Source organism: Anolis sagrei, chromosome 2 (assembly GCF_037176765.1).
Source record: "Anolis sagrei isolate rAnoSag1 chromosome 2, rAnoSag1.mat, whole genome shotgun sequence".
In the NCBI taxonomy this organism is placed as follows: Eukaryota; Metazoa; Chordata; class Lepidosauria; order Squamata; family Dactyloidae; genus Anolis; species Anolis sagrei.
This window is the reverse complement of record NC_090022.1, coordinates 523,687-549,550: the sequence shown is the minus strand read 5'-3', so window position 1 is coordinate 549,550 and position 25,864 is coordinate 523,687. Positions and strand designations below refer to the sequence as shown.

Genomic DNA, 25,864 nt, shown 5'->3' with positions numbered 1-25,864 from the left:
ACGCAGGCCTGCGCCACTCACTCACGCTCACTCACTCCCTCACTCACCCGCACTCGAAGGGCTCTCCTCCTCACGGGGGAAGAAGGCCTCGCCCGAGCCTCCCTCGCCTCTCTAGGACACGGAGGCCGGCCCCTCTCGCTGCGCTTCCGCCAAGACCAAACATGGCCATGGCCGCGCGGAGGCTGGGTGCCCGGAGAGAGGCGGGGCTTCTTGGCGGCGCTGGCCAGTCAGGAGCAAGAGCGCCTCCTTCCTTCCTTCCTTCTCCTCCAAAGGCTCAGCACCCGCCCGCCCGCCAATAGGAATTCGACTCCCTCTTCGGCGTCACCAGTCTCCGGGCAGAAACTCCCCCGAGCGCTTTTCTCTGTGCTTCCTTCTCCTGCCACTCCGAGAGAGAGGGAGGGCCTTCCTTCCTTCCTTCCTTCCTTCCTTCCTTCCTTCCTTCCTTCCTTCCTTCCCATTGGGATGCGCCAATGGGAATGGGCCTCCACTCGCCGCGTCACCAGTCTCCAGGCAGACCCGGCCTCCCGGGAGGATTCTCCCTCTGGCGGCTGCTGCTGCTGCCCATTCCTGCCATTCAGAGACAGGGGGGGGGGGGGGGGGGGGGAGGGAGGCCAGGCAGCCATCCCCGGATGTTGGCCACAGTCTCACTCAAGGAAGACTCAACCCAGTCCACAAGCCAGCCTGACCCCCTCCCTCCCTGCCTGTTGGGCTTCTGTCCTGCTCCCCTTCAATCTCTCACTCTCTCTGTGTGTGTGTCAGAAATATCAAACATTAACTAGGCAGACTTCATAACAAAAATGCAAGTCAAGCTCTGAAAAGGTGAAATGGGTGCACTTCAATAGAAGCAGGTCTGCCTGAAGCTCAGCAGGCCTCACGGTGAGGAGACCTCAGTGTGAGAGAAGCCCCAGGCTGAAGGCCTCAGGTGTGAAGCTCCTGTGTGAGGCTCCTGTGTAAGTTTGGTGAGAGAGGAGCCTCTGTGAGAGCAAAGCTGTTTATCTCCATGAGGAAGAAGCCCAGGAATAGCCTCTTCGGCCAGGAAGGAAGGGGAAGGCCTGTGAGCGTGGCTGGAAAGGGCAAGGGTAAGCCAAGCTCTGAAAAGGTTACATGGATGCAGTTCAATATAAGCAGGTGTGGCTGTAGCTCAGCAGGCCTCAGTGTGAGAGAAGCCCCAGGTTGAAGGACTCAGGTGTAAAGCTAATGTGTTGAAGGGGAATCGTGAGAGGGGAACTGATGATGTCAGTAAGTCCTTTGTGGAGCCGCAGTGGCATAACGGGTCAAGCCTTTGTGCTGGCTGGACTGCTGACCAGAAAGATGGGCTGCTGGCCTGAAAGTTGCTAGTTTGAACCTGCAAGATGGAGTGAGCTCCTGTCTATCAGCTCTAGCTTGCAAGGACATGAGAGAAGCCTCCCTGCAAGTCACTTCTGGTGTGAGAGAAATTGCCGTCTACAGAGACGTTGCCCAGGTGAAACACGTCTGGGCATCCATGGCAACATCTCTGTAGACAGTGAATCCTCTCACGCCTGAAGGGATTTGGAGTATGTCGCTTCTGACATAATACAAGAAAAGCAAGGCCTTTGCCAAGGTCCCCCATGATCCTCTTCTGATGAACACACGAGTCAAAGGTGGGCTAGAGAATGCTAATGTGAGGTGGGTTTGTGATGAGGGAAGTGACCAGCCCCAAAGGGTGGAGAGCGAGGACTCCAGAAGGAGGACCAGAATAATCCACAGTGACCGCAACAGAGGAGAACGCTGGGTCCACACTCACTGCTGCTGGGAGAGCGAGGCCCAGAGGCGCCCCCTCCACAGACAGACAGACAGACAGACAGACAGACAGGCCGGCCTTCCAGGCTCCCTTGTAAGCCTAGGCCGCGAAGGAGGAGGAGGAGGAGGCCCCAAAGACCGGGACCCTGAGGAGGCAGAACCCTGAGGGGAAAGCAGGTCCCCAGGACGGCCAACGCCAGGACTCACCCCCCCTCTCTCTCTCCCTCCCTCTCTCTCTCTCTGTGAGGCCTCCTCCTCCTCCTTTTCCTTCTTGGCGGAAGTTCCAGAGAGAGAGAGAGAGACCATTTCTCGCCCCTCTCCCTCTCCTCCCCTCCTTCTCCCTTCCCTTCTTTCCTTCCTTCCTTCTCTGCTTCCTTCTGTCCTTACTCCCTTCCTTTTTCTCTTTCCTCCCTTCTTCCCTTCCGTCCTACTTCCCCCTTTCCTTCATTCCTTCTTTCTTTCCTCCTTCCCTTCCTTTTTCCCTTCCATTCCTTCCTTCCCTCCCTTTCCCCTTTCCTTCCTTCCTTCTCTGCTTCCTTCTTTCCTTACTCTTTCTTCCCTCTTCTCTCCTTCCCTTCTTTTTCTCTTTCCTTCTTCCTATTTCCCTTCCCTTCTTTCCTGCCTTCTCTGCTTCCTTCTGTCCTTACTCCCTTCCTTCTTCCCTCCTTCCCTTCCTTTTTCTCTTTCCTTCATTCCTTCCTTCCTACTTCCCTCTTTTCCCCTTTCCTTCCTTTCTTCTTCCCTCCTTCCCTTCCTTTTCCCCTTCCATTCCTTCCCTCCCTTTCCCCTTTCCTTCCTTCCTTCTCTGCTTCCTTCCTTCCTTCTTCCCTCCCTCCTTCCCTTCCCTGCTTTCCCTTCCTTCCTTCTTCCCTTTCCTTGTTTCCTTCCCTCCCCTTTCCCTCCCTGCTTCCTGCTTTCCTTACTCCCTCCCTTCTTCCTTCCCTTCGTTAATTCCTTCCCTCCTCCTTTCTTTACTTTCCTTCCCCCTTTCTCTTTTCCCTTTCCTTCCTTCCCTTCCTTTCTGCTTCCTTCTTTCCTTATTCCCTTCCTTCTTCCCTCCTTTCCTGCTTCCTTCTTCCCTTCCCTTCCTTTTACTCTTTCCTTCCCCACTTCCTCCTTCCTTCTTTCCTTACCCCCTTCCTTCTTGCCTGCTTCTCTTCCTTTTTCCCTTTTCTTCCTTCATTCCTTCCATGCTTCCTTCTTTCCTTCCCTTTTCTTCTTCCCTTCCCTCCTTCCTTCTTTCCTTACTCTCTTCTTCCCTCCTCCCCTTCCTTTTACTCTTTCCTTCCTTCTTCCCTCCTTCCCTTCCCTTTCTTCCTCCTTCTCTTCCCTCCTTCCTTTTCCCTTTCCTCCCTTCCCCACTTCCTCCTTCCCTGCTTCCTTACTCCCTTCCTTGCTCCCTCCCTCCCTCCTTCCCTTCCTTTTCCCCTTTCCCTTTTTTCCTGCCTTTCCTTCTTTCCTTATTCCTTTCCTTCTTCCTCTTTCCCTTCCTTTTTCTCTTTCATTACTTCCTGCCTTCCCTGCTTCCTTCCTTTTACTCTTTCCTTCCCTGCTTCCTTCTTTCCTTACTCCCTTCCCTTCTTGCCTGCTTCTCTTCCTTTTCCCCTTTTCTTCCTTCCTTCCTGCCTTTCCTGCTTCCTTCTTTCCCTCTCTCCGTCCTTCTTCTCTGCTTCCCATCCTTTTCCCCTTTCCCTCCTTCCTTCCCAACCCTTTCCTCCCACTTCCTTTGGACTCCATCACCCAGAATCCCTGCTCATTGGGCCAAAGCAGCTAAGGCTTCTGGGAGTCCCAGGCCCAAAGGAAGGAAGGAAGGAAGGAAGGAAGGAAGGAAGGGGGCTGGGAGTCCCTGCCTGGCTGCAGAGCGTGGAGGGAAGGCCTCCCTTGAACTGCCACTCCCATCCCCCTTGCAGAAGGCTCTGGCAGGAGGGCTGGGGCTCCTGGGAGTTGGAGTTCCAGAGGAAGGAAGGAAGGAGGGAGTCTCCCAGGCCTGGAAGCAAAGGCTTTCTCTCCCCGGGAATAAAGGATGACGTTGGCAGTGATTCTCTGACTTGGCTTTTGTTGCAATGCACCCTCACCGCGCTCAAGCCTGCAGTCCTCAATGAGGAGCCACTAGGTCACCCGAGGCGAGGCTAAGAGAGTCCTTCCCTCTCCCGTGCCTGCACTTATTGACTTGTGTGTTGCACTTCTCGGCTGCTTTCCTCACTCCTGGGGGGACTCAAAGCGGTCATAGATCAGAAACCGACACTCTGCAAAGGAGCTCAAAGTCTCTTGGAATCAACACGCTTGAGTTCCGACTTCCTCCCAAAGTCCACGGAGGTTTCGTTCTTGATTTATTTGCTACTTCTGACTATTTACAGGTCTTCTCTCCGTATGCAAAGATACTCACAAACATGATAAGAACATCACGCAATAAGGATATCAATGGATGACATCTGCAGACAATAATGGCAAGGCCTCTCACCAATGGCAAGCCTCATGGCAGAGAAGGACGCGCACATCCCGGTCACTCCCGTCCTTCTCTCCGGATTCCGTCCCTGGAAGGTCATCTTCTTCTCTATTTTCTTCACCCTTTGGAGGAGTGAGCTATTGAGAACTGTCTCATGACACACTGGAGGGGAGGGCCATGCATTCCTAGCCATCTTTTTCTACACTACAGTCGGGGGGGGGGGTCACATGAACCCCAAAAACCATTCTGTGGCCGACCCCCCCACTTCCCTGTCGAGGAAGCCCTTCCTTCTCTCCTCAACCTGTGGGACTCTCCCCAGATGCGTTTTGGCCTTCACCTCCCAGAAATCCTCACAACTGGTCAACTGGCTGGGAGTTCTGGGAGTTGTAGGCCACAACACCTGGGGAGAGACCCACAGGGTGAGACCCACTGCTCTAAGCTAAACACACCCAGCTCTTTTGAGACATTCCCTACAGCCCGTCTCTGGAGATATTCTGGCTTGTCCATATCCGCCTTGAGTTGTGCTGCCCAGAACGGGAGACAGAGCGATTGCAGGTGAGGTCTGAGCAAAGCAGGAGAAAGGAGGCTGTGACTTCCTTGGACGTAGACACCACGTCTCCTCTCGGCACAGCCTAGAACCACGCTGGCATTTGTGGCTGCCACATCACACTCTGGTTTTTCAAAATAATTTTTATTCGAAGGCAAGAAAGAAAAGCATGTTTATACAAATTACAATATTGGGATTTTTGGAAAGGAATCCTTAACAAACATGAAAGACTGAACAACACACAACGACACAATAAGAACAAAACTAAGAGAACAACCAATCAACACAACTCTTGCCGCACGCTGATTTTCATCTGTATTCACTCACTTTAAATGCTGCTCTATATTTACTCTTCCATTTCTAAATATAGTAAACTAATTCCTAAAACCCACAATAAACAAATGTCCCCTCAGTGTTATAACTCGTGAATTATTAGTGGGTCCCAATCTCGTTTCACAGAATCCTTCAGTTGGAAGAGACCTCGTGGGCCATCATCCAGTCCAACCCCATTCTGCCAAGAAGCAGGAATATTGCATTCAAAGCACCCCCGACAGATGGCCATCCAGCCTCTGTTTATAAGCTTCCAAAGAAGGAGCCTCCACCACACTCCCTCCGGGGCAGAGAGTTCCACTGCTGAACAGCTCTCACAGTCAGGAAGTTCTTCCTCATGTTCAGGTGGAATCTCCTGCCTTGTGGTTTGAAGCCATGGCTCCATTGCGTCCTAGTAAACAAAGTTGCTCCCTCTGTGTTTCCCCAGAAATAAGACACTGTCTTATATTCTTTTTCAAGAAGACACGCTATGGCTAATTTTCAGGGGATGTCTTATTTGTATGTCCATGGCCAGGACTCAAGGGAAGAGGAGGAGGAGGAAGAGGCGACCCAGGGCTTGGTCCCTCCTTGGATGAGACAGACAACACCTTCCTCCCTTCCTACCTCAGTCTTCCCCCCACTTTTCCTACACACTTTTCCCACCCCAGTCTTCCCCTTTCCTAGTTGCCCCCTTCCTATCCCATTCTGTCTTACTTTTCCAACTACCCCCTTTCCACCTCACTTTCCCACTTTTTCCAAACACTCCTTCCCATTCCTACTTTTCCTTGATTCCAGTCCCTCTTTCTCACCCCCTTCCCAAGTCAGTCTTCCCCACTTTTTATTATTCATACACACACAGCATTTTCCCCAAAATATATACTGTAGTTAAAATTGTATTCTATTATTATTACATTTATTATTTTACTCTATCACTATTACATTTATTTTATTGTGTTAATATTATGTATTATTTTTCTCTATTATTATTACATTTATTATTTTACTCTATTTATTGTTCTTATTATTACACAACCTGGGGATCACAACCAGACACAGTGAAGACATCTGCCCTTGCGCTATGCTACTCTGCTGCTGAGTACGCATGCCCAGTGTGGAACACATCTCACCACGCTAAAACAGTGGATGTGGCTCTTCATGAGACATGCCGCATTATCATCAGTACATAACACAATCAGTAAACTAATCTCACGGTCAGTGTTCAGAGTTCCATAAATCCATTCCGTTCAGTCCATTCCTGTCCATCATCTGTGCCCTACACCACTGGAGAAATTACACTGCTTAGCCGGTATTGCACCACCTGACATCCGCCGGGAAGGAGCAGCCAATAGTGAGAGGACCAAGGCAGAGACATCTCCAGCTCATCCCCTGTTTGGGTGTCAGCCAGCACGCCAACGACTTAAATCAAGAAATAGTTTTCTACGATCTACAGAGACACTCACTGGAACACCTCAGCAAGCGAGAGTCCAAAAGTGGCAGGCTCAAACCCAGCACCTCAATCCGTGGGTGATACCAGATGAGAGACTCCCCCCTGGGCACACAGAGGACTGGGCGATTTGGAAGGCGCTGAACAGACTGCGCTCGGGCACCATGAGATGCATAGCCAATCTTAAGAAATGGGGCCACAAAGTGGAATCCATGACATGCGAGTTTGGAGAAGAGCAAACCTCTGACCACCTGCTGCAATGCACCCTGAGCCCAGCCACATGATGCACAAGGGAGGACCTTCTTGCGGCAACCCCAGAGGCACTCCAAGGGGCCAGATACTGGTCAAAGGACATTTAATCAGCTACCAAGTTTGCAAAATGTGTGTTTTTTTAATCTGTTTGTTTGTTTTGTTCTGTTAAAAATTTATTTTTATTTATTTATTTCGATTACTTCTACCCCGCCCTTCTCACCCCCGAGGGGGGACTCAGGGCGGCTTACAAAGAAGGCAGAATTCGATGCCGATGTCAACTATACATGCATACAAAACAGCAATTAAACAATTAACAGGTTAAAATCATCAGTACATAACACAATCTGTAAACTAATCTCACGCTCAGTGTTCAGAGTTCCACAAATCCATTCTGTTCCGTCCATTCCTGTCCATCATCCAGGTCCTTCCTCTAGCTGCCAGAACGTCCCAATGCCTCCTGGTCCCACATCCAAGTTTTCAATTCTTTTCTAAATGACAAGAGGGAAGTCGCCGATCTAATCTCCCCGGGGAGTGAATTAATGTAATACAATGTTCTGGTGGCAGATGACACGATAAATAAATATTATTACATTTATTATTTTACCCTATTTATTATTAATAATACATTTAATATTTCACCCTATTTATTATTATTGGAAGGATACATAAGCACATTTACACAGAAGGTTAAAATGATTTAATCAGAGTTCGCCAGTCTTATCTCAAATTACCGTTTTATGCAAATATTCAGAAATATTTTTAACCTATAGATGCCTCAATTATTGTAATTTTATTGGTATCTATTTTGATTTGTATTCTTGAAATTGACCAAGAGTTGCTGCATTTCCCACCCTCAGCTTATACTCAAGTCAATAAGTTTTCCCAGCTTTTGTGCTAAATTAGGTGCCTCGTCTTATATTCGGTCAGCTTATACTCAAGTATATAGGACATGTAGCTACTCCCCTGTGTGGGTTCTTTGATGGATACTCAGATGTCCACTCTGACTGAAGCTCTTTCCACATTCCATGCATTTATGTGGCTTCTCTCCTGTGTGGGTTCTTTGATGGATACGCAGATTCCCACTCTGACTGAAGCTCTTTCCACATTCCATGCATGTATGTGGCTTCTCCCTTGTGTGGGTTCTTTGATGGATACGCAGATGTCCACTCTGACTGAAGCTCTTTCCACATTCCATGCATTTATGTGGCTTCTCTCCTGTGTGGACCCTTTGATGGGAACGCAGCTTTCCACTCTTACTGAAGCTCTTTCCACATTCCATGCATTTATGTGGCTTCTCCCCTGTGTGGGTTCTTTGATGGAGATGCAGATGTCCACTTACACTGAAGCTCTTTCCACATTCCATGCATGTATGTGGCTTTTCCCCTGTGTGGGTTCTTTGATGGATACGCAGACTTCCACTGTGACTGAAGCTCTTTCCACATTCCATGCATTTATGTGGCTTCTCCCCTGTGTGGGTTCTTTGATGGATACGCAGATGTCCACTTTCACTGAAGCTCTTTCCACATTCCATGCATGTATGTGGCTTCTCCCCTGTGTGGGTTCTTTGATGGATACGCAGATGTCCACTTTCACTGAAGCTCTTTCCACATTCCATGCATGTATGTGGCTTCTCCCCTGTGTGGGTTCTTTGATGGATACGCAGATTCCCACTCCGACTGAAGCTCTTTCCACATTCCATGCATTTATGTGGCTTCTCCCCTGTGTGGATTCTTTGATGGGTACGCAGATCTCCACTCTGACTGAAGCTCTTTCCACATTTCATGCATTTATGTGGTTTCTCCCCTATGTGGGTTCTTTGATGGATACTCAGATGTCCACTCCGACTGAAGCTCTTTCCACATTCCATGCATTTATGTGGCTTCTCCCCTGTGTGGGTTCTTTGATGCTTACACAGAGTCCCACTTTCACTGAAGTTCTTTCCACATTCCATGCATTTATGTGGCTTCTCCCCTGTGTGGGTTCTTTGATGGATACGCAGACTCGCACTGTGACTGAAGCTCTTTCCACATTTCATGCATTTATGTGGCTTCTCCCCTGTGTGGGTTCTTTGATGGGATCGCAGCTGTCCACTCTGAATAAAGCTCTTTCCACATTCCATGCATGTATGTGGCTTCTCCCCTGTATGGGTCCTTTGATGGGAATGCAGATGCCCACTGTGACTGAAGCTCTTTCCACATTCCATGCATTTATGTGGCTTCTCTCCTGTGTGGGTTCTTTGATGGATACGCAGATTCCCACTCTGACTGAAGCTCTTTCCACATTCCATGCATTTATACAGCTTCTCTCCTGTGTGAGTTCGTTGATGTGTAGTAAGAGAACTTCTGAAAGTGAAACATTTCCCACATTCCATACAGTTATGTCGCTTCTCCCCTGTGTGTAACTTTGACAAGGAATTGAGATTTTCCATTCTTTTACATTTATGATTCAAATATTATGCCAGAAGGTCACAGGTATGTTCTCCTGATTTCCTCTTCTCAGTCTTTGTATTGCTCTACTGTTTACAGCACAATCCTCCTTTTCCTCCTTGAATGCACAGCTATGTAGCTTGAAATATAATTTCTCCAACTTATTTCTTGTGAGTACTGTGTAATTTCATTCCTGTCCTAAGCCAAAGGGAAGTGTTCTTCTCAAGGTTCCTTCAGAGGTTACCTGCCAGAGAAATAAGAGGAAAAACGTATCAGGAGCAGAGCACAGAAATATCTCATTGAACAACAAGAACAATAGCTTCGTGCTGTAGCCAATGCCGGAGAAGAAGGGAGAAAGAGCGGTCCTATTGAGAAGAGCCTCAGGCTACTGAGAAGTACCTTAACACTTGCCCAACAAAGAGCAAGCCCTGCAAAGAGGGGAGAGTGGCCCACGATTCCCTGTATGGGATTATTTGAACTGCAGTGTGTTCAGAGTGTCATCCAATCTTTGCAAAAGAAGACTTCTAACAATACGGTCAGCGCAGAAAGGACTGAGATTGCAAAGCGTTTCCTGCCTAGATCCCGCTTCCTGACATCCCAACTCAGAACCTGAGTGACCACCTGTATGGGCAGACTATTCCAAGCGGTCAGTCTTGGGAGAAAAATACTTCATTTCTTCCAACTGAAGCCATTTTTTCCTGACCCTCTCTTTCCCTGCAGTGCGATCCCTGCCCCACGTTTCTAACGCGAGGAACCTGGAGAGAACATTCGGCCATGAAGTTCCTTGACATATTGCATTCTTACAAAACCTAAACCACAAAGGTGTGAAACATCAGGCAGAACAAATGCAAAGGAAACAAACAAAGCAAACTTCTACACCAAGACCACACAAATGGAGATAGGGATGCAGAAGCACAGGGTGGAAGGCACTCAGCCTAGCAGCAGGACACGAGAGAAGGGGGTAGAGGGAGGATGGAAGGATGGATGGATGGATGGATGGATGGACCTCCAGTGCTAAAGATGATGTTGTGGTATGGCTCAAGGGGTAGGAGGGAGGCCATCAAGTTCACCACATCCACTACAGGCCCCTCTTCAGCCCCCAAAGTCCATTTGAAGGGGTTTCATTGAGGATCACCTGCCAGGTGAGCTGAGGCTGTCAGCTGGGTAGTGCCAGGCTTGTTTCCTAAGCAGAACATTGCATAGCTTGTGCCACCAGGGAAATGGTCCCCCAATTAACCAGAGAGTTTATTGATCACATCCACAAGTACCATGGCTTTCTCCTCACAGTAAAGTACCATGGCTTTCTCCTCACAAGTACCATGGCTTTCTCCTCACCATGGCTTTCTCCTCACGAGTCGCCCTCGGGCTGAGAGTGGCGGTTAACAAGTGCAAATAATAATAATAATTAATAAATAAATAATAAATAAATGAAGATTGCGGGGCCCACTTTGCCTCCTAGTTTTGGGGAGGGCTCTTCAGTCTCCTGGGAGTACGGCCAGCTCTGAGTCCTGCTTATTGCCCTCCAACGTATTGGCCCAACTGAGAGCGTCCAGCAGGTGCCTCAGCAACACTTGGATTATGGCTTTAATTCCCAACAAGGGGACGGGTTGGGCCTGCTTACCTTTCTTGGAACGGCTCAGAATAGGCTTCTAATTGGTTTTCACTGTTTATTTTTTAATAGCATTAAAGTTTTATTTTAATGTGTGTGTTATATCCTGTGTTGTTTTTATTTTTAGTGGCTTTGCGTCTCCTTTTAAGAGAGAGAAAGCTGGATAGATATGATGATGATGATGGGATAACTGTGTATATTACAAGGCTGGGCCTTTGCCTTCTGAAACCCTTTGGCCTTCGCCGACCCTTGCGACCATCCCCTTTGACCCCTGGCATGGCAATATTGGGCACGGAGGGTCCGTGATGCCTGGCCTCGCACAGAAGAGGCACCGGAGGGGATTTGAACCCTTTGCAAACTGTAGAGTTGCCACCCCCCCCCCCAAAAAAAACAACAACACCAAGGCCTCCAAATATACTGTTCCTTTTGTGGTCAAAAGCACAATCCATTCTCTAGCTGCAAAACTGGACCTCCTCAAAAATGACCTTCCTTCAACCAGATCAAGCTGGCTTTCTGTCAGGCAGGATTCCATAAGGAGAGCATGAAGTCTAATGCCTAAGAATCAGTCCTTTGGGTGGAGGGGGGGGTCTACCTTTCTCCTTCCCTCCCTGGTGTGAATCCAGGCTCCTTTCCCTCCTCTTCCTCCCTCCAAGAGGATCTTTGGGGTCTCATTTGGGGCCCCTCCTGTGGCAGCAAGTGGAAGAAAATAAAATTATAAAAATGTATTTAAAATGAATATAGAAAAGCATACCTTGAAATATTGGCGAGAGAGAGCGAAGTGTTCCAAAGATGAAAGTAAATGAGTAGGCTTCATGAGGCAAAGAAGTTAAATATTAACTGGGACATGACATTTTGGGAAACAATAGTAATTGATGTCATAGTGGCAAAGGGAATGTTCTTGGCAGCTATACAAGAACACCTGTGTACTAAAGTAATTGATCTAAGACTGGAACACCTGAAGGTCAGATAGCGTCATCTGCTGGTTCAGTTGATGTAAATAACAGGCAACTTCAGATATATTCTATAAAGGAATCAATTCTAGTGAATTACAAGTATGGGAATAATTAAGATTTGAAACAATTAGAAGTACGTCATAACACGTCATCGTGGTGTATGGCTAAAGGCAATACGTAAAGGACCTCTGTTAATGATTATAACTGTGTACGCAGGCCCGAACCAGTGGACTTCTGCTATAAATACTGTAACCTGACTGACTTCCAGTGAGCTTCAGATATTGTTTCTGAACGTCCTATCAACCTTGATAGTAAATGCCTGAAATCGGTTGCTGTCTCCGTCTCCTTCCTATTTGATTGTGCTCTAAATGATCTCGGGTAAAGTATGTTCCGCAACACAATCCATTCTCTAGCTGCAGAACTGGACCTCCTCAAAAATGACCTTCCTTCATCCAGATCAAGCTGGCTTTCTGTCAGGCAGGATTCCATAAGGAGAGCATGAAGTCTAATGCCTAAGAATCAGTCCTTTGGGTGGAGGGGGGGGTCTACCTTTCTCCTTCCCTCCCTGGTGTGAATCCAGGCTCCTCTCCCTCCTCTTCCTCCCTCCAAGAGGATCTTTGGGGTCTCATTTGGGGCCCCTCCCTCTTCCCTCCCACATGCCCCCTCCTCAATAGGGGAGGAACAGAACCTGGGTTTTCAGATGGGGAGAAAGGCTGGTGTTCGGAAGGGCTGCCCATCCCCGGGTCCCTCTGCGCTCCCTTCTTCGCTCTTCTTCCGGGGGGACGGATCCAGTCCGCCAATCCCTGCCATTCCTTCGTTCATCAGAGAGGGGTCCCTGGCCCACATTTACATTGAGGCATCAACACAGGAAGCCAGCAGAGTTCTGGGAAATGTAGTTTAGGGTGGAGCCTTTTGCATTCTCTGCCACAGACCACATTTCCCAGAATCCTCCTGACTGTCTTGTGCCGCCTCCTACTCCTCCGTAAAAGTTGTGCTGGGGGAAAACCCGTGTCCGTTCTCTAAAGGGATTGAGAGATGAAAAGGGATTGTTGGGGGTTGAATCAACTCTGTGAGGAAAGCCAAGCTGAGAGAGGCAAGAACTCCAAAGTTTACCCAACAGGATTTCTATTATTGATGTTGTTGTTGTTATTTCAAAGACTGTTTGAGTCTCCTTCGGGGTGAGAAGGCGGGCTATAAATGTCATAAATAAATGAATGGGCATCTGTTGGGGTGGTCTGAGTGTGCTTTTTCTTCCTGGCAGAGGGGGGCTGGACTGGATGGCCTCTGGGGTCTTCCAGTGAAATAGTATTGTTAAGTTTATGTTGGTTAAATTTCCCCAAAATCAGTGAATGAGATGAATGTTCTGAAACTTGGAGCAGGGGAGGGGCTAACAGTGGTCAATGTGCTCTCCCATTGTAGCAAGTTTCATCCCGACAGCTCAAAAAACGAGGGAGAAAGGAGCCCCGGAAGCTCCTCCCCCTTGCGCAATTACAAAACGAGAACATGACATTAGCAAGAGTAGTGCCTCCAACGAGCTCAAAATGAGGGCAGGGGGTCACCTGGCTACACAGAAATAAGCCAAGGTCAAGTGCGGACTTTCGCAAACTTGGCAGCAGTGGTGTAGATGGGGGAAGCTGTGAGTTTTTGGGGACTCCTGGGGGATTGCAGCTCCCTAGATCAGTGGTTCTCAACCTGTGTCCCTCCAGGTGTCTTGGCCTACAACTCCTAGAAATCCCAGCCAGTTGACCAGCTGTTAAGATTTCTGGGAGTCGAACGGCAAAACATCTGGGGACCCCCAGGTTGAGAACCACTGCCCTAGATGGATCGCCATTGGGGGGAAGCAAGGAGGAGAGATGGACATGCACAAAATAGTTGCAGGTGTTTTCAGCTCTGCTGCCAACCCCCGACCCACTTTCCCAACCTGATCACCTTCCCTCAAAATCTCCTTTTGGAATCAAAGACTATGGAAAGGAGGAGGAGGAGGAAAGGAAACAACTAAGGAGTGACTCTCTACCGGAAAGTATTTGATTATAACGATATAATACCCTGTTAACCTATTGCATACAAACAGGGATCTCTAACTGATATAGACAAAGAGATAAACTAGAAGACAGAAAGGAAGGAAGGAAGGAAGGAAGGAAGGAAGGAAGGAGACGAGAAACAAGAACGAATGGGAAAGCTTGATACTTGAAACAGAAGATAAAAGTGCAAATTGGGGGAAGGGGCCCCCTCCCTCCTTCACCCCCCCCCTCCCAACTAGGAGTGGTCAGGCTTTGGAAAAAACACTTCATTGTCTTGTGTAGATTTCTTCCAACTCAGGAAAAAAATATTTTCCTGATCCTCTCTTTCCCGGCAGCGTGATCCCTGCCCCACGTTTCTAAAGCAAGGCACCTGGAGACACTGAGAGCACAAAATTGCTAAATAAATAAATAATAAATAAATAAATAAATGTATTGACTGTTTTATTCGATGTTTTGTTTATTGATGTATTGTGGGCTTGGCCTCATGTAAGCCGCACCGAGTCCCCTGGGGAGATGATAGTGGGGTAGAAATAAAGTTTTATATTTATTATTATTATTATTATTATTATTATTATTATGGTCAGATTGGGCACTGAAGGTCCAACATTAATAATAATAATAATAATAAAAATAACAACCTTTCTTTATACCCCGCCACCATCTCCCGAAAGGGGAGTCAGAGCGGCTTAAATGAGATAGAAGCCCAGCATTAAATGCTTGTTTTGTTTGTTTTTTACCATAGAATCAAAGAGTTGGAAGAGACCTCATGGGCCATCCAGTCCAACCCCATTCTGCCAAGAAGCAGGAATATTGCATTTCAATTCCAAATGTAATAGATTAAAATTAAAATAATGCTGATGTGACGTGAACATTTTCAGAGAGAATATTGTTGTGTTGCTGTATTGCTTATTTTTGTTTATGAGATGTATTTTAACTGTTTTGTATTGTTTGTTTGCTATTGCTTTAGTATTGATGTATGTATTGTGGGCTCGGCCTCATGTAAGCCGCACCGAGTCCCTTGGGGAGATGGTAGTGGGGTACAAATAAAGATTATGATTATGGTTATTATTGTTATTACACCACAGCAACATAAAATATAAACAACAAAATAACATCACAATAAAATAAATAAACCAATCAAGTAAAATAAACAGTACAAAATAACATAATGGAAAATCAAACACAGCGGGCGGGCCAAATGCACGACATAAAATGACCAGCTTACTTGTCCGAGCGCATCTGCCTCTACGTCCCATCCCGCAACCTAAGATCATCTGGGGAGGCCCTGCTCTCGCTTCCGTCAACTTCGCAAATGCATTTGGCGGGGACGAGAGACAGGGCCTTCTCGGCTGTGCCCCCCGCCCATGGAATGCACTCCCAAATGAAACAAGATTGACGCCATCCCTCCTGGCCTTCAGGGGGAAAAAATAAAATCGTGGTTTTGGGACCAGGCCTTTGGGCAGCAGATGTAATTTGCACCATGATGGACATGGACTGGAATGGCATTGTGGCAGGTGACATTGTGACTTTGTTTTCTTGTTTTAATTAACGCTACACGTATTGGTTTTAATGACTGTTTTGTATTTGATTGTGTTATATTATTGTAATTGTGATGTATCCGTCCTGTACCATTACTAATGTAAGCCGTCCTGAGTCCCCCTTTGGGGGTAGAGAAGAGACGGGGTACACATGCCAGATATAATAATAATAATAATAATGACCCACATTCCCAACCTCATCACCTTCCCTCAAACATGACTTAGCCACGACGCAGCCCGGCTTGACCTCACGTGTGGCACCGGTTCTGCAAGTCACGTGGCCTTCCTCAGAGCATCCAATTTGGCAAACAATACTGATGTATGGATGTCTAATTAGAAACATTCGATATTCAAAGACCTCAACTTGGACTTCCGGTTTAGGAATGGCGGCAGACTAATTCATGAAAAGCTCTGTCCATAGTCGTTAGCAAGATTAGTGCCTCCAACGAGCTCAAAATGAGGGGAGGAGTTCACCCAGGAGAAGCGCAGACTTTTGCAAACTTGGCAAGATGGGGGAAGCCGTCATGTTTTGGGGGGTCTCCTGGGGGATTCCAGCTCCCTAGATCAGTAGTTCTCAGCCTGTGTCCCCCCAGGTGTTTTGAAGGAAGGAAGGAAGGAAGGGAAGGAGAAACAAGAATGAATGGGAAAGCTTGATTTTTAAATAGAAGATAAAATATAGGAGCTTGTTTGCAAAAGACATTTACTTGAAAACTTACCAAAATACGACATCGATGGGATAAAAGTGTTTAAATAACAAATCCAACGTTCAGTTGAAACCTCCTAAAATGGAGAAAGGAAAACAACATAAGAAGATATTGGCTGAAGGGACAGAAGTGATGAAACCACTGGGAATTCTGGATGGATTAATCCCTAGTGCCAATGGCAAGCTGGATCAACTAAAGGCCATTTTGAAGAGATCTCTAGTGGCCCCCAAAGAAGGACAATGGAAACTGGGAAAGCAGGATGAGAAAGAGGGAGCCAAGCAAGAAGGAGAAACGGAAGGAGAAACGGAAATTAAACAAAGGGCCACGAAGAAGGAATCCAGAGGGAACCATGACGGAATGGACGCCAGGCAGAAGTCCAGCTGGAACAAGAGAGGCCTCCAGTCAAGGCGCGAGAGGCCTGCCATTTCCGTCCTGAAAGAGGGGACCGGTCAGTCCAGTCAGGAGAATCTCTCGCTCAGCTCTGGGCTTCTCACTCACCGGCCTGAGAGAGGGAGGGAAAAGGACCAGATCTGTTTGGATGAGGGGAAGGTTGTCAGAAGATACCAGTCCAGAGGGGGCCGTGTCCCTGGAGTTAGAGTAAAGAAAAGTCACGGAAGCAGAAGGGACTATTATGAAGAAACTGTCCCAAACAGTGCAGAAGAAGCCAGAGTGATGATGGCAGCTATGGAAGATGATATTAACGAGACTTTGGATAAGGACAATATAGATTGTGTTAATTTTACAAGTAAGGACTTGAATGCACCGTTGCACAATTCTTGTGCTCACTTCTTCCATAGAGTTATGGGACATGTAAGTTTTCGAAACCTTGAAAAATTAACTAATGTTTGTCCAGATTTGAAAATGTATAAATGTGATCGTTTTTTAGACTGTGCAATTTGTAAACAAGCGAAAATTAAAGCGTACCCAGTAGCAAAGATAAGTAAGATGAAATCAAGTAGACCATTTGAAGTAGTACATGCTGATTTAGCTGGCCCACTCCCAGAGAGTGCAGGGGGGGCAAGATTTTTCTTGGTGATAGTAGATCGATTTTCGAGATATAGTTTTGTGTACAATTTAAAGAATAAGAGTGATGCTTTTCCTGTGTTTAAACAGTGGGTACAAATGATTGAAAGGACTTTTGAACATAAAGTAGCATCGTTAGTTACTGACAGAGGGGGAGAATTTTGCAGTAACATTTTTCAAGAATGGTTAAAAGAGATTGGCATACATCATAAAACCACTAATCCTTATACCCCCGCTGAAAATGGATTGGCAGAAAGACGCATAGGTGTACTGAAATGTATGAAGGAATGTATGTTAATGGATGCAGATGCACCTGATAGTTTGTGGGGCGCGCTGGGCCAATTGAGTGATTAAGAAGGTGATTGATGTTGGAATCTGCCAAGCCAAGCCATAAAACTGCCAGAAGCTGTTTTTCTTACAGCTGGGATTAAATCCGGGATTCCGGAGGTTACAAAATGGCTTTTTCAAAGTTCCGACTAACTTATGAAAATGACGGACGGAGTGATGGATGTGATGAATCGTCGGTGAGATGTGCAGACCGTCATCGGTGTTATTTTTGCAACAGACGAGGACATTATAAAAGAGATTGCAAAGAGAGAAAGTTTCAACTCAGTGGAATGGCCTGTGAGAGATATGGAGCCGAGACCAGTTACTGTGAAGATGAACAGAGAAACAGCAGCAGAAAGATAAATTCCTGTGTGGTGTCAGCTGCAGCCAGAGAAGCGGAACTTTCCAAAGAATTTGCCCAGGCTGGCCGGAGGTGTTTCAACTGCAATAAAATTGGACATTATGCTCGGAATTGTGTGGAGAGAAGATACACTGTAACAAAGAGGTTTTTATAACTGGAGATAATGAGAGTGATGAAGTCAGAAGTATAGATACTAGTAGTGAAGATGACTCCATGCTATCTGATAGTGAAGAAGTACTAAATGTTCCATCACCACGGTCCAGGTTGAGAGACAGGAAAAAGAGAGATAAACCAGTGTCTGATCAGGAAGAAGAAAACAGTGGCGCAGATAGAATTGTGTTAAGAAGAAGTAGAAGGGTAAGGAAAGCACCAGACCGTTATGGTAAACCAGTATCTTATCAAACCACACTAATAACAAGTGAGGAACCAGAAAATTATAGACAAGCCACTGAAAGTATAGATGCAGAACAGTGGCAAGAAGCCATGACTACTGAGTTCAATTCTATGATGGATCAAGAAGTTTTTGATATTGTGGATAGACCCAAAAATGAGAAAATTGTAGACTGTAGATGGGTATATAAAAGAAAAACACTTCCTGATGGTAATCAAAAATATAAGGCAAGATTGGTTGCAAAAGGGTTTACACAAGTGAAATATGAAAATTATGACAAAACATTTGCGCCTACAGCAAGACCAGAAAGTTTGAGATTAATGCTTTCATTGGCAGCTAGAAAGAAACTCATGATTAGACATTTCGATTTTGAAACAGCCTACTTAAATGCCAACTTAGAGGAGGATATATACATGGAACAAGCCCCAGGTTTTAGTTTTCAACCTGAAAAGAAGGTCTGTCGCCTACGGAGGGCAATCTACGGATTACGGCAGTCAGCACGTTGCTGGAACCTTTGTATTCATGAAGAACTCTGTAAATTGGGCTTTAAACGTAGTGTTGCAGATGCTTGTGTTTATACCAGAGGAACAAATGATGCTTGGATAGGAATTCTGTTGTACGTAGATGACTTGTGTTTAATTACAAAAGATTCTCAACAAATAGCTGAGTTGCAAAAGGAACTTGAAAACAAATTCAAAATAAAAGATTTGGGTGAGCTAAAAACTATGTAGGAATCGAAGTAAATAAAACAAAAGATGGGAAAATACACTTGAGTCAAAAACAAAAAATAGAGCAACTGATTGAAAAATGTCAACTCACAGATGCAAAAATTGTATCCACCCCAATGTTAGTGGATTATATAAATCAAGAATCTGAAAAACTTTTTGAAAGACCAGATTTGTACCATTCAGTTATTGGGAGCCTAATGTACATCGCCAACCATACCAGGCCCGACATTAGTTATGCTGTGGGATGTCTCAGCAGAAGAGTAGCAAAACCTAGAGATATCGATTGGATTGCCTTGAAAAGAATATTGAGATATTTAAAGGGTACCATTGATTATTGTTTAACATTTGGAGACAGCGATGAAGATATTGAATGTTATGCAGATAGTTCCTTTGCCACAGAACAAAAATGTAAATCAGTATCAGGAATGATTATTAAGTATGCTGGAAACATGTTGGTATGGCGATCCAGAAAACAGAACTGTGTAGCACGGAGCACCACAGAAGCAGAGTATGTGGCTCTGAATGAGACAATAAATGAATTGCAATGGTTGCAACAATTAATTGTAGATGTAGGAGAACAATGTAAGACACCCATTGTTGTTAAAGAAGATTCTCAAGCATGTATAGCAATGACTGAAACCGAAAATCTAAAAAATAGAACTAAATATATAGGAGTTAAATACCAACTGATACAGAATGATTGAACAAAAAATGGTGAGATTGCAGTATTGTCCAACAGAATTTAATGTAGCAGACATCTTGACAAAACCACTAACCACCAACAAACATGAAAAATTGAGAGAACAAATGAATATTGTACTTAAAGAATGATGTGTATTAAGAGAATGATATGTAATAAGAAGTAATGAAGCAAGCAGAGTAATATGGAAGAAGTATTATATGTGTTTAAGATGTAATAGAAACAAAGATATGATTGTATGTAATAGAAATGTTATTAGATTGCTAAGAGAAGTTAAGAGAAGCAAATGTATGATGAAGTTATTATAAAAGTTAAAAATAGTAGACAAATGTGTAAGAGTGAAGAGTAAAGTTAAAGAGCAAAAATAAGTGAATATTGAAGTTGAGAGTTAAGAGTCAAGAAGTTACTATTATGCAAACCACATGTGTGTATGAAGAGAGGTATTGTAACACATTGAAAAAGAGGGGGAATTGTCAGAGTGGTTATAGTTATTTTATATGTATGTATGTTTTCAATGTGTTTGTATTAGTATTATAATGTATTACAATGTATTAGTTTGCATTTCAAAGATGGATTCAGCTGTGTATTAGAATTGTTATTAAGAGGCAGAGAGAGAAAGAACCTTGAGACAGAGATAACAGAAATTCCTTTGCCCAGAGAAGAAAAAGGGAGTTACCCAGCTTGAAGGACAGGATGTTTATTCTTGCCTGTATGTCTTGTGCTGTGTTCGTCGCCATCTTTTTAGGTTCCAAAATGTAGTCCCTTTGTAGTAGATGCTTTAGTAAAGCTCTCTTAGAAGAATGCTGCCTGAGCTTGTTTATTTTTGAAACTACACGCTTGCTGCGCCAGACTGGAGAGTCTGAACCTTGACAAAGGTTGACCTTGAATCACTCCGTTCATTGACCAAGTACCAAAACTGAATAGAGCTGTTTGTTGTTGTTGCTGTTACATTTCTGCCCTGCTGTATCTTCCCAAAGGGACTCAAAGCGGCTTGACGTGAAAGCATTAGTATGCAATTCAAAATATGGAAATATACAAACATAAAAAAGAATTAGACACAAACAGCACTAAAAAAAATCCACAGGTAACATCCACCAAAAATATTCAAACAGCACAACACCCCCTGACTTGATCTTCAAAACCTCCCTCTTCAAAAGCCTGTCCGAAGGAAAAGGTAAAAGGTTTTAGCCAGAAGGACAACAGGGAAGGGGAGGGGGGGGGGAGGAATGAAGAGCTGCGGAGTGCCTGCCGGAGGGAGGGAGGGAGGGGGCCCCTTTGGCACTGCCCTCTTGCCCCCCCCCCCCGTGATCACCGCAGGACACCAAGTGCTGCTCTGGGCCAGAGTGAAGAGAGGGGGGGCCGGAAGACAGTCCCACCTTGTCTCCTGTGGTAGGCGAATAATATATAGTATAGTGTAATATATTATGTATACATATAATATTTATAATATTATAATGTAATACAATATCATCCTAATAATAATATATATTTTTTAATTTGTCGTGTCAGGAGCGACTTGAGAAACTGCAATTCGCTTCTGGTGTGAGAGAATTGGCCGCCTGCAAGGATGTTGCCCAGGAGATGCCCGGATGATTTGATGTTTTTATCATCCTTCTGGGAGGCTTCTCTCATGTCCCTGCTTGAGGAGCTGGAGCTGATAGAGGGAACTCATCCGCCTCTCCCCGGATTCGAACCTGCGACCCGTCGGTCTTCAGTCCTGCCAGCACAGGGGTTTAACCCATTGCACCCCTGAGGGCTCCCTAATAATAATAATAATAATAATAATAATAATAAGATATTATAAATATATATTTTATAGAACATGTAATATTACTAATGGTATTACAGTACAGTGGTAGAGTACAATAGAGTCATATATAATGTGAATACAATACTGATCCTGTACTATGTGCATAATATAATACATTGTGTGTAAATGCCTCTTGTGAGCTGCTCTGAGTCCCCTTCCTTCCTTCCTTCGGGGTGAGAAGGGCGGCAGGGAGGTGTCATAAAGAAATAAATGGGGGGACACAGAGTTGGAAGAGGCTCCAAAGGTCCCCCAGCCCAGGAAGGAGGAGGACACCACACAATCCCTCCCAAGAGATGTCCACCCAGCCTCTGCTGAGAGCCCTCCCGAGAAGGAGGAGCCCCCCCCCGGACCCCCAGGAAAGCCTCCCCGTCCAGGGTGGTCAGGGCAGGAGATAATCGGGCGGGACCCGCGAGGCTATCCATTCCCACCCCTTTTTGTCAAGCAGGAAGGCACCACCAAATCCCTCCTTGCAAATGGCCATCCAGCCTCGGCTTAGAACCTCCAGAGAAGGAAGGAAGGAAGGGAGCTCCTCCGAACTCCAGGCAGTCTGGGGGGACCCCAAAGGCCATCCATCCTGACCCCACCAGGCACAGAGAGAGAAGGGCGGCTGATCAAGGTCGTAAACAAAGAAAGAGAGAGAGGAATATGGCCCGCTCTGGAGTGAAGAAGGCCGTGCTCACCTGGGTTTCCTCCTCCTGCCTGGGGGGCAGCATGGAAGGGGAGGCAGGGAGGCAGGCAGGGAGGGAGGGAGACGCGGGCTCCGAGGCCTAGGAGGTGGCCGCACGGGGGGAGGAGGAGGGGGCGTTTCCCGGATAGGCCACCGCCAAGAAGACGGAGCCCAGGCCGAGAAGGGCCTTCCACGCGGATCGAGGCCGAGCCCACACTCACTCACCCGCACTCGGGCTTCTCTCTTTATTGTTGTTGCTTTTTATTGTGATGGTTGGCATTGAATTGTGCCGGATGTAAGCCGCCCTGAGTCCCCCCTACGGGGTGAGAAGGGCGGGGTAGAAATGCCCGAAATCAATAAGTAAATAATAATGTTGGGCTTGAATTGCTCAGTCCACTGACCAAGTACCAAAACTGAATAGAGCTGTCTATTGTTGTTGTTGTTACATTTCGACCTTGCCATATCTTCCCAAATGGGACTCAAAGCGGCTTGACATGAAAGCATTAGTATGCAATTTAAAATACAAAAATATGCAAACATAAAAAAGAATTAGACACAAACAGCACTAAAAAGATTTACAGGGAACATCCATCAAAAATATTCAAACACCACAACACCCCCGACTTGATTTTCAAAACCTCTCTCTTCAAAAGCCTGTCCGAAGGAAAAGGTTTTAGCCAGAAGGACAACAGGGAGAGGGAGAGAGAGATGGAGGGAGGGGGCCGTTCTGGCTTCCCAGGGAAGAGAATTCGGGCTGCGTGTCTCAGGCAACGTCCACACGCCCTGTCTCTCAGGATCTGATCCTGGGTTATTTGGCTGCGCAGACTCCCAGAATCCAGTTCAAGGCAGAGGATGTGGGGCCAGATCCTGGGAGAGAGGGAAGTGCGGATCCAGGCCGAGGCTTCAGAATTCCAAGATGGGCCAAGCCAGTCCCGTGAGCCTCGGTTCCAGCGACATGGCTCCCAATGTTTCTCTTGAAGAGCGTGGAAGGCCAGCCTCTCCCTCTGTCTTTCCTATCTGTGGGCACACCAGGCGGGTCTCCCTCTTCGCCCTGGACCCCTAATTGGGGTGAGAGGCTCCCTCCCCCCCAACCAGGCTCCTTCCTCGGGACCACCACCCCTTGAAGGGTCTGCTTTGGGCAGGGGAGGAAGGGAGGGAGGGAGGGGGCCCCTTTGGCACTGCCCTCTCGCCCCCATGATCACCGGAGGGCACCAACCGCTGCTCTGGGCCAGAGTAAAGAGAGAGGGGTTCGGAAGACAGCTCCACCTTGACTCCTATGGTATGAGAATAATATAATGTAATATATTGTGTATGCATATAATATTTATAATATTGTAATGTAATACAACATAATCCTAATAATAATATGATATTATAAATATATATTTTATAAGACATGTAATATTACAATAGAATGGTATAGTACAATAGAGTAATATATAATACTGATATTGTACTATGCGAATAATATAATGTAACATATTGTTTATACATATAATATTTATGATATCATGATGTAATACAATATAATCCTAATAATATAATATAATGTAATATAATACATTGTGCATACATATATTCATGTAATATTACATGTAATGATATTACAATACAATGGCATAGTACAATATAGTAATATATAATACTGACATTGTACTTTGCAATTAATATAATATAATGTCATATATTGTGTATACATATAATATTTAGTAACACAGTGGTTCTCAACCTGGGGTCCTCAGGTGGTTTTGGCCTTCAACTCCCAGAACTCCTAACAGCTGGAGTTTCTGGGAATTGTAGGCCAAAACCACCTGGGGAGCCCAGGTTGAGAACCACTGATGTAATACAATATCATCCTCATAATAATATGATCTTATAAACATATATTTTATAGGACATGTAACATTACTAATAATAGCACAATACAATGGTGTAGTACAATAAAGTAACATATAATACTGATCCTGTACTATGTGCATAATATATTGTGTGTAAACATCTCTTGTGATCCGCTCTGAGTCCCCTTCCTTCCTTCCTTCCTTCCTTCGGGGTGAGAAGGGCGGCAGAGAGATGTCGTCAATGAATTAGTGGTGAGACATAGAGTTGGAAGAGACTCCCAAGGTCACCCAGCCCAGGAAGGAGGAGGACACCGCACAAGCCCTCCCGACAGATGTCCACCCAGCCTCTGCTGAGAGACCTCCCGAGAAGGAAGGAGGAGCCCCCCCCCCCCGCTGGACCCCCAGGAAAGCCTCCCCGTCCAGGGTGGTCAGGGCAGGAGGGAGTCGGGCGGGACCCTCGAGGCCATCCATCCCGACCCCCTTCTGCCAAGCGGGAAGGCACCACCCGATCCCTCCTTGCAGATGGCCATCCAGCCTCGGCTTAGAACCTCCAGAGAAGGAAGGAAGGAAGGAAGGAAGGAAGGAAGGAAGGAAGGAAGGAAGGAAGGAAGGAAGGGAGCTCCTCCGAACTCCAGGCAGTCTGAGGGGGGGACCCCAAAGGCCATCCATCCTGACCCCATCAGGCGCAGAGAGAGAGAGAGAGAGAAGGGCGGCTGATCCATGTGGTCAATAAAGGAAGAGAGAAAGAGGGCCCGCTGTGGAGTGGAGAAGGCGAGCCTCCCTTGCCACAGGAGGGCCCAGGCCGAGGAGGAGGAGGAGGCCGCTCTCGCCTGGGAGGCAGCCTGGAAGGGGAGGCAGGCAGGGAGGGAGAGGCCGAGGAGGAGGAGAAGGAGGAGGAGAAGGAGGAGTTTCCCGGAGAGAGAGAGAGGCCGCCCCCCAGAAGACGGAGCCCAGGCCCAGAAGGAAGGAAGGGCCCTCCACGCAAAGGATCCAGGCCCACCCCTCACTCACTCACCCGCACTCGGGCTCCTCTCTCTCTCGCCGGAAGAAGAAGGCCTCCTCCTCCTCTTCCTCCCTCCCTCTCCCTCTCTCTCTCCCTCCTCAGGAAGTGAGCACCTCACGGGGAAAGGCCTCCTCGCCCGAGCCTCCCTCGCCTCTCTAGGAAAGGCAGGCCGGCCCCTCTCGCTGGGCTTCCGCCAACACCAAACATGGCGGCCGCGGGCTGGGGCCCATAGAAGGGCGGGGCTTCTTCGCGGCACTGCGGAGTAGGAAGCAAGAGAGCCTCCTTCCTTCTCTGCCAAAGGCTAAACACCGGCCAATAGGAATTCTCCGTCGTCATTGACGTCAGCGGTCGCCAGGCAGAAACTCCCTGGAACCCCTTTCTCCGCCCTTCCTCCCTTCCTTCCTTCTTGTGCCCCTCCGAAGAAGGAGGACATTTGCCGGGATGCGCCAATGGGAATGGGCCTCCGCTCGGCGCGTCACCAGTCTCCAGGCAGAGGGAGCGAGCTTCCTTTCTGCTGCCCTGGAGACTAGGACGCAAGGGAAGAACAATGGCTTCGAACTACAGGAAAGGAAGGAGATTCCTCCTGAACACGAGGAAGAACTCCCTGACTATGGGAGAGAGCTGTTCAGCAGTGGAACTCTCTGCCCCGGAGGGAGTGTGGTGGAGGGAGGCTCCTTCTTTGGAGGCTTTTCAACAGAGGCTGGATGGCCATCTGTCAGGAGTGCTTTGAATGCGATTGCCCTGCTTCTTGGCAGAAGGGGGTGGGGCTGGATGATGGCCCAGCAGGTCTCCTCCACCTCCAGGATTCTGTGACTCTCCCCCTTTGCCTCTCTCCTGGACCACCAGTGGGAGTGTGTCCCCATCCCTCCCTCCCTCCATCTTTGCTGGAAGGAGAGACCCAGACCCCCCAGTCTCTCTCTCTCTCCTGGGATGAGCCCAGCCCTCCTCCTCCTCCTCCCTGACCCACGCCCTCCGCCTGTCCCTCTCCACGGGGTCACGCCCCTCC

The 25,864-nt window shown here is 46.9% G+C and overlaps 3 protein-coding genes and 1 pseudogene across 14 annotated transcripts in view; 1 reads left to right on the top strand and 3 right to left on the bottom strand.

Moving 5' to 3' along the window:
* The window catches only part of LOC132766292 (zinc finger protein 850-like), a 50,010-nt pseudogene extending 33,929 nt beyond the window's left edge, over positions 1-16,081 (bottom strand).
* LOC132766262 (zinc finger protein 135-like) overlaps positions 1-25,864 on the top strand; it is a 457,616-nt gene that overhangs the window by 218,443 nt on the left and 213,309 nt on the right. The gene's annotated exons all lie outside the window — the stretch shown is intronic.
* Positions 1-25,864, bottom strand: part of LOC132766369 (zinc finger protein ZFP2-like) — a 252,056-nt gene that overhangs the window by 112,606 nt on the left and 113,586 nt on the right. For 4 of the 8 annotated variants that reach the window (XM_067464947.1, XM_067464962.1, XM_067464955.1 and 1 more), the window contains exon 1: positions 48-257. The exons of 1 other annotated variant lie outside the window; for it this stretch is intronic. The gene's annotated coding sequence lies outside the window, so the exon portion shown is untranslated. Of the gene's footprint in view, positions 1-47; positions 271-16,022; positions 16,061-24,870; positions 24,924-25,864 lie in introns of those variants that run through there. 3 more of the 8 variants (XM_067464953.1, XM_067464949.1, XM_067464966.1) reach the window with 3 other exon arrangements.
* LOC132772090 (zinc finger protein 420-like) overlaps positions 7,709-25,864 on the bottom strand; it is a 136,111-nt gene continuing 117,955 nt past the window's right edge. For 2 of the 5 annotated variants that reach the window (XM_067464918.1, XM_067464916.1), the window contains exon 3: positions 7,709-9,429. In XM_067464918.1, the coding sequence (XP_067321019.1) occupies positions 7,715-9,187 (1,473 nt within the window). In that variant the 5' untranslated portion in view covers positions 9,188-9,429 and the 3' untranslated portion in view covers positions 7,709-7,714. Of the gene's footprint in view, positions 9,430-16,022; positions 16,087-22,242; positions 22,260-24,870; positions 24,932-25,864 lie in introns of those variants that run through there. The other 3 variants (XM_067464917.1, XM_067464919.1, XM_067464915.1) reach the window with 3 other exon arrangements.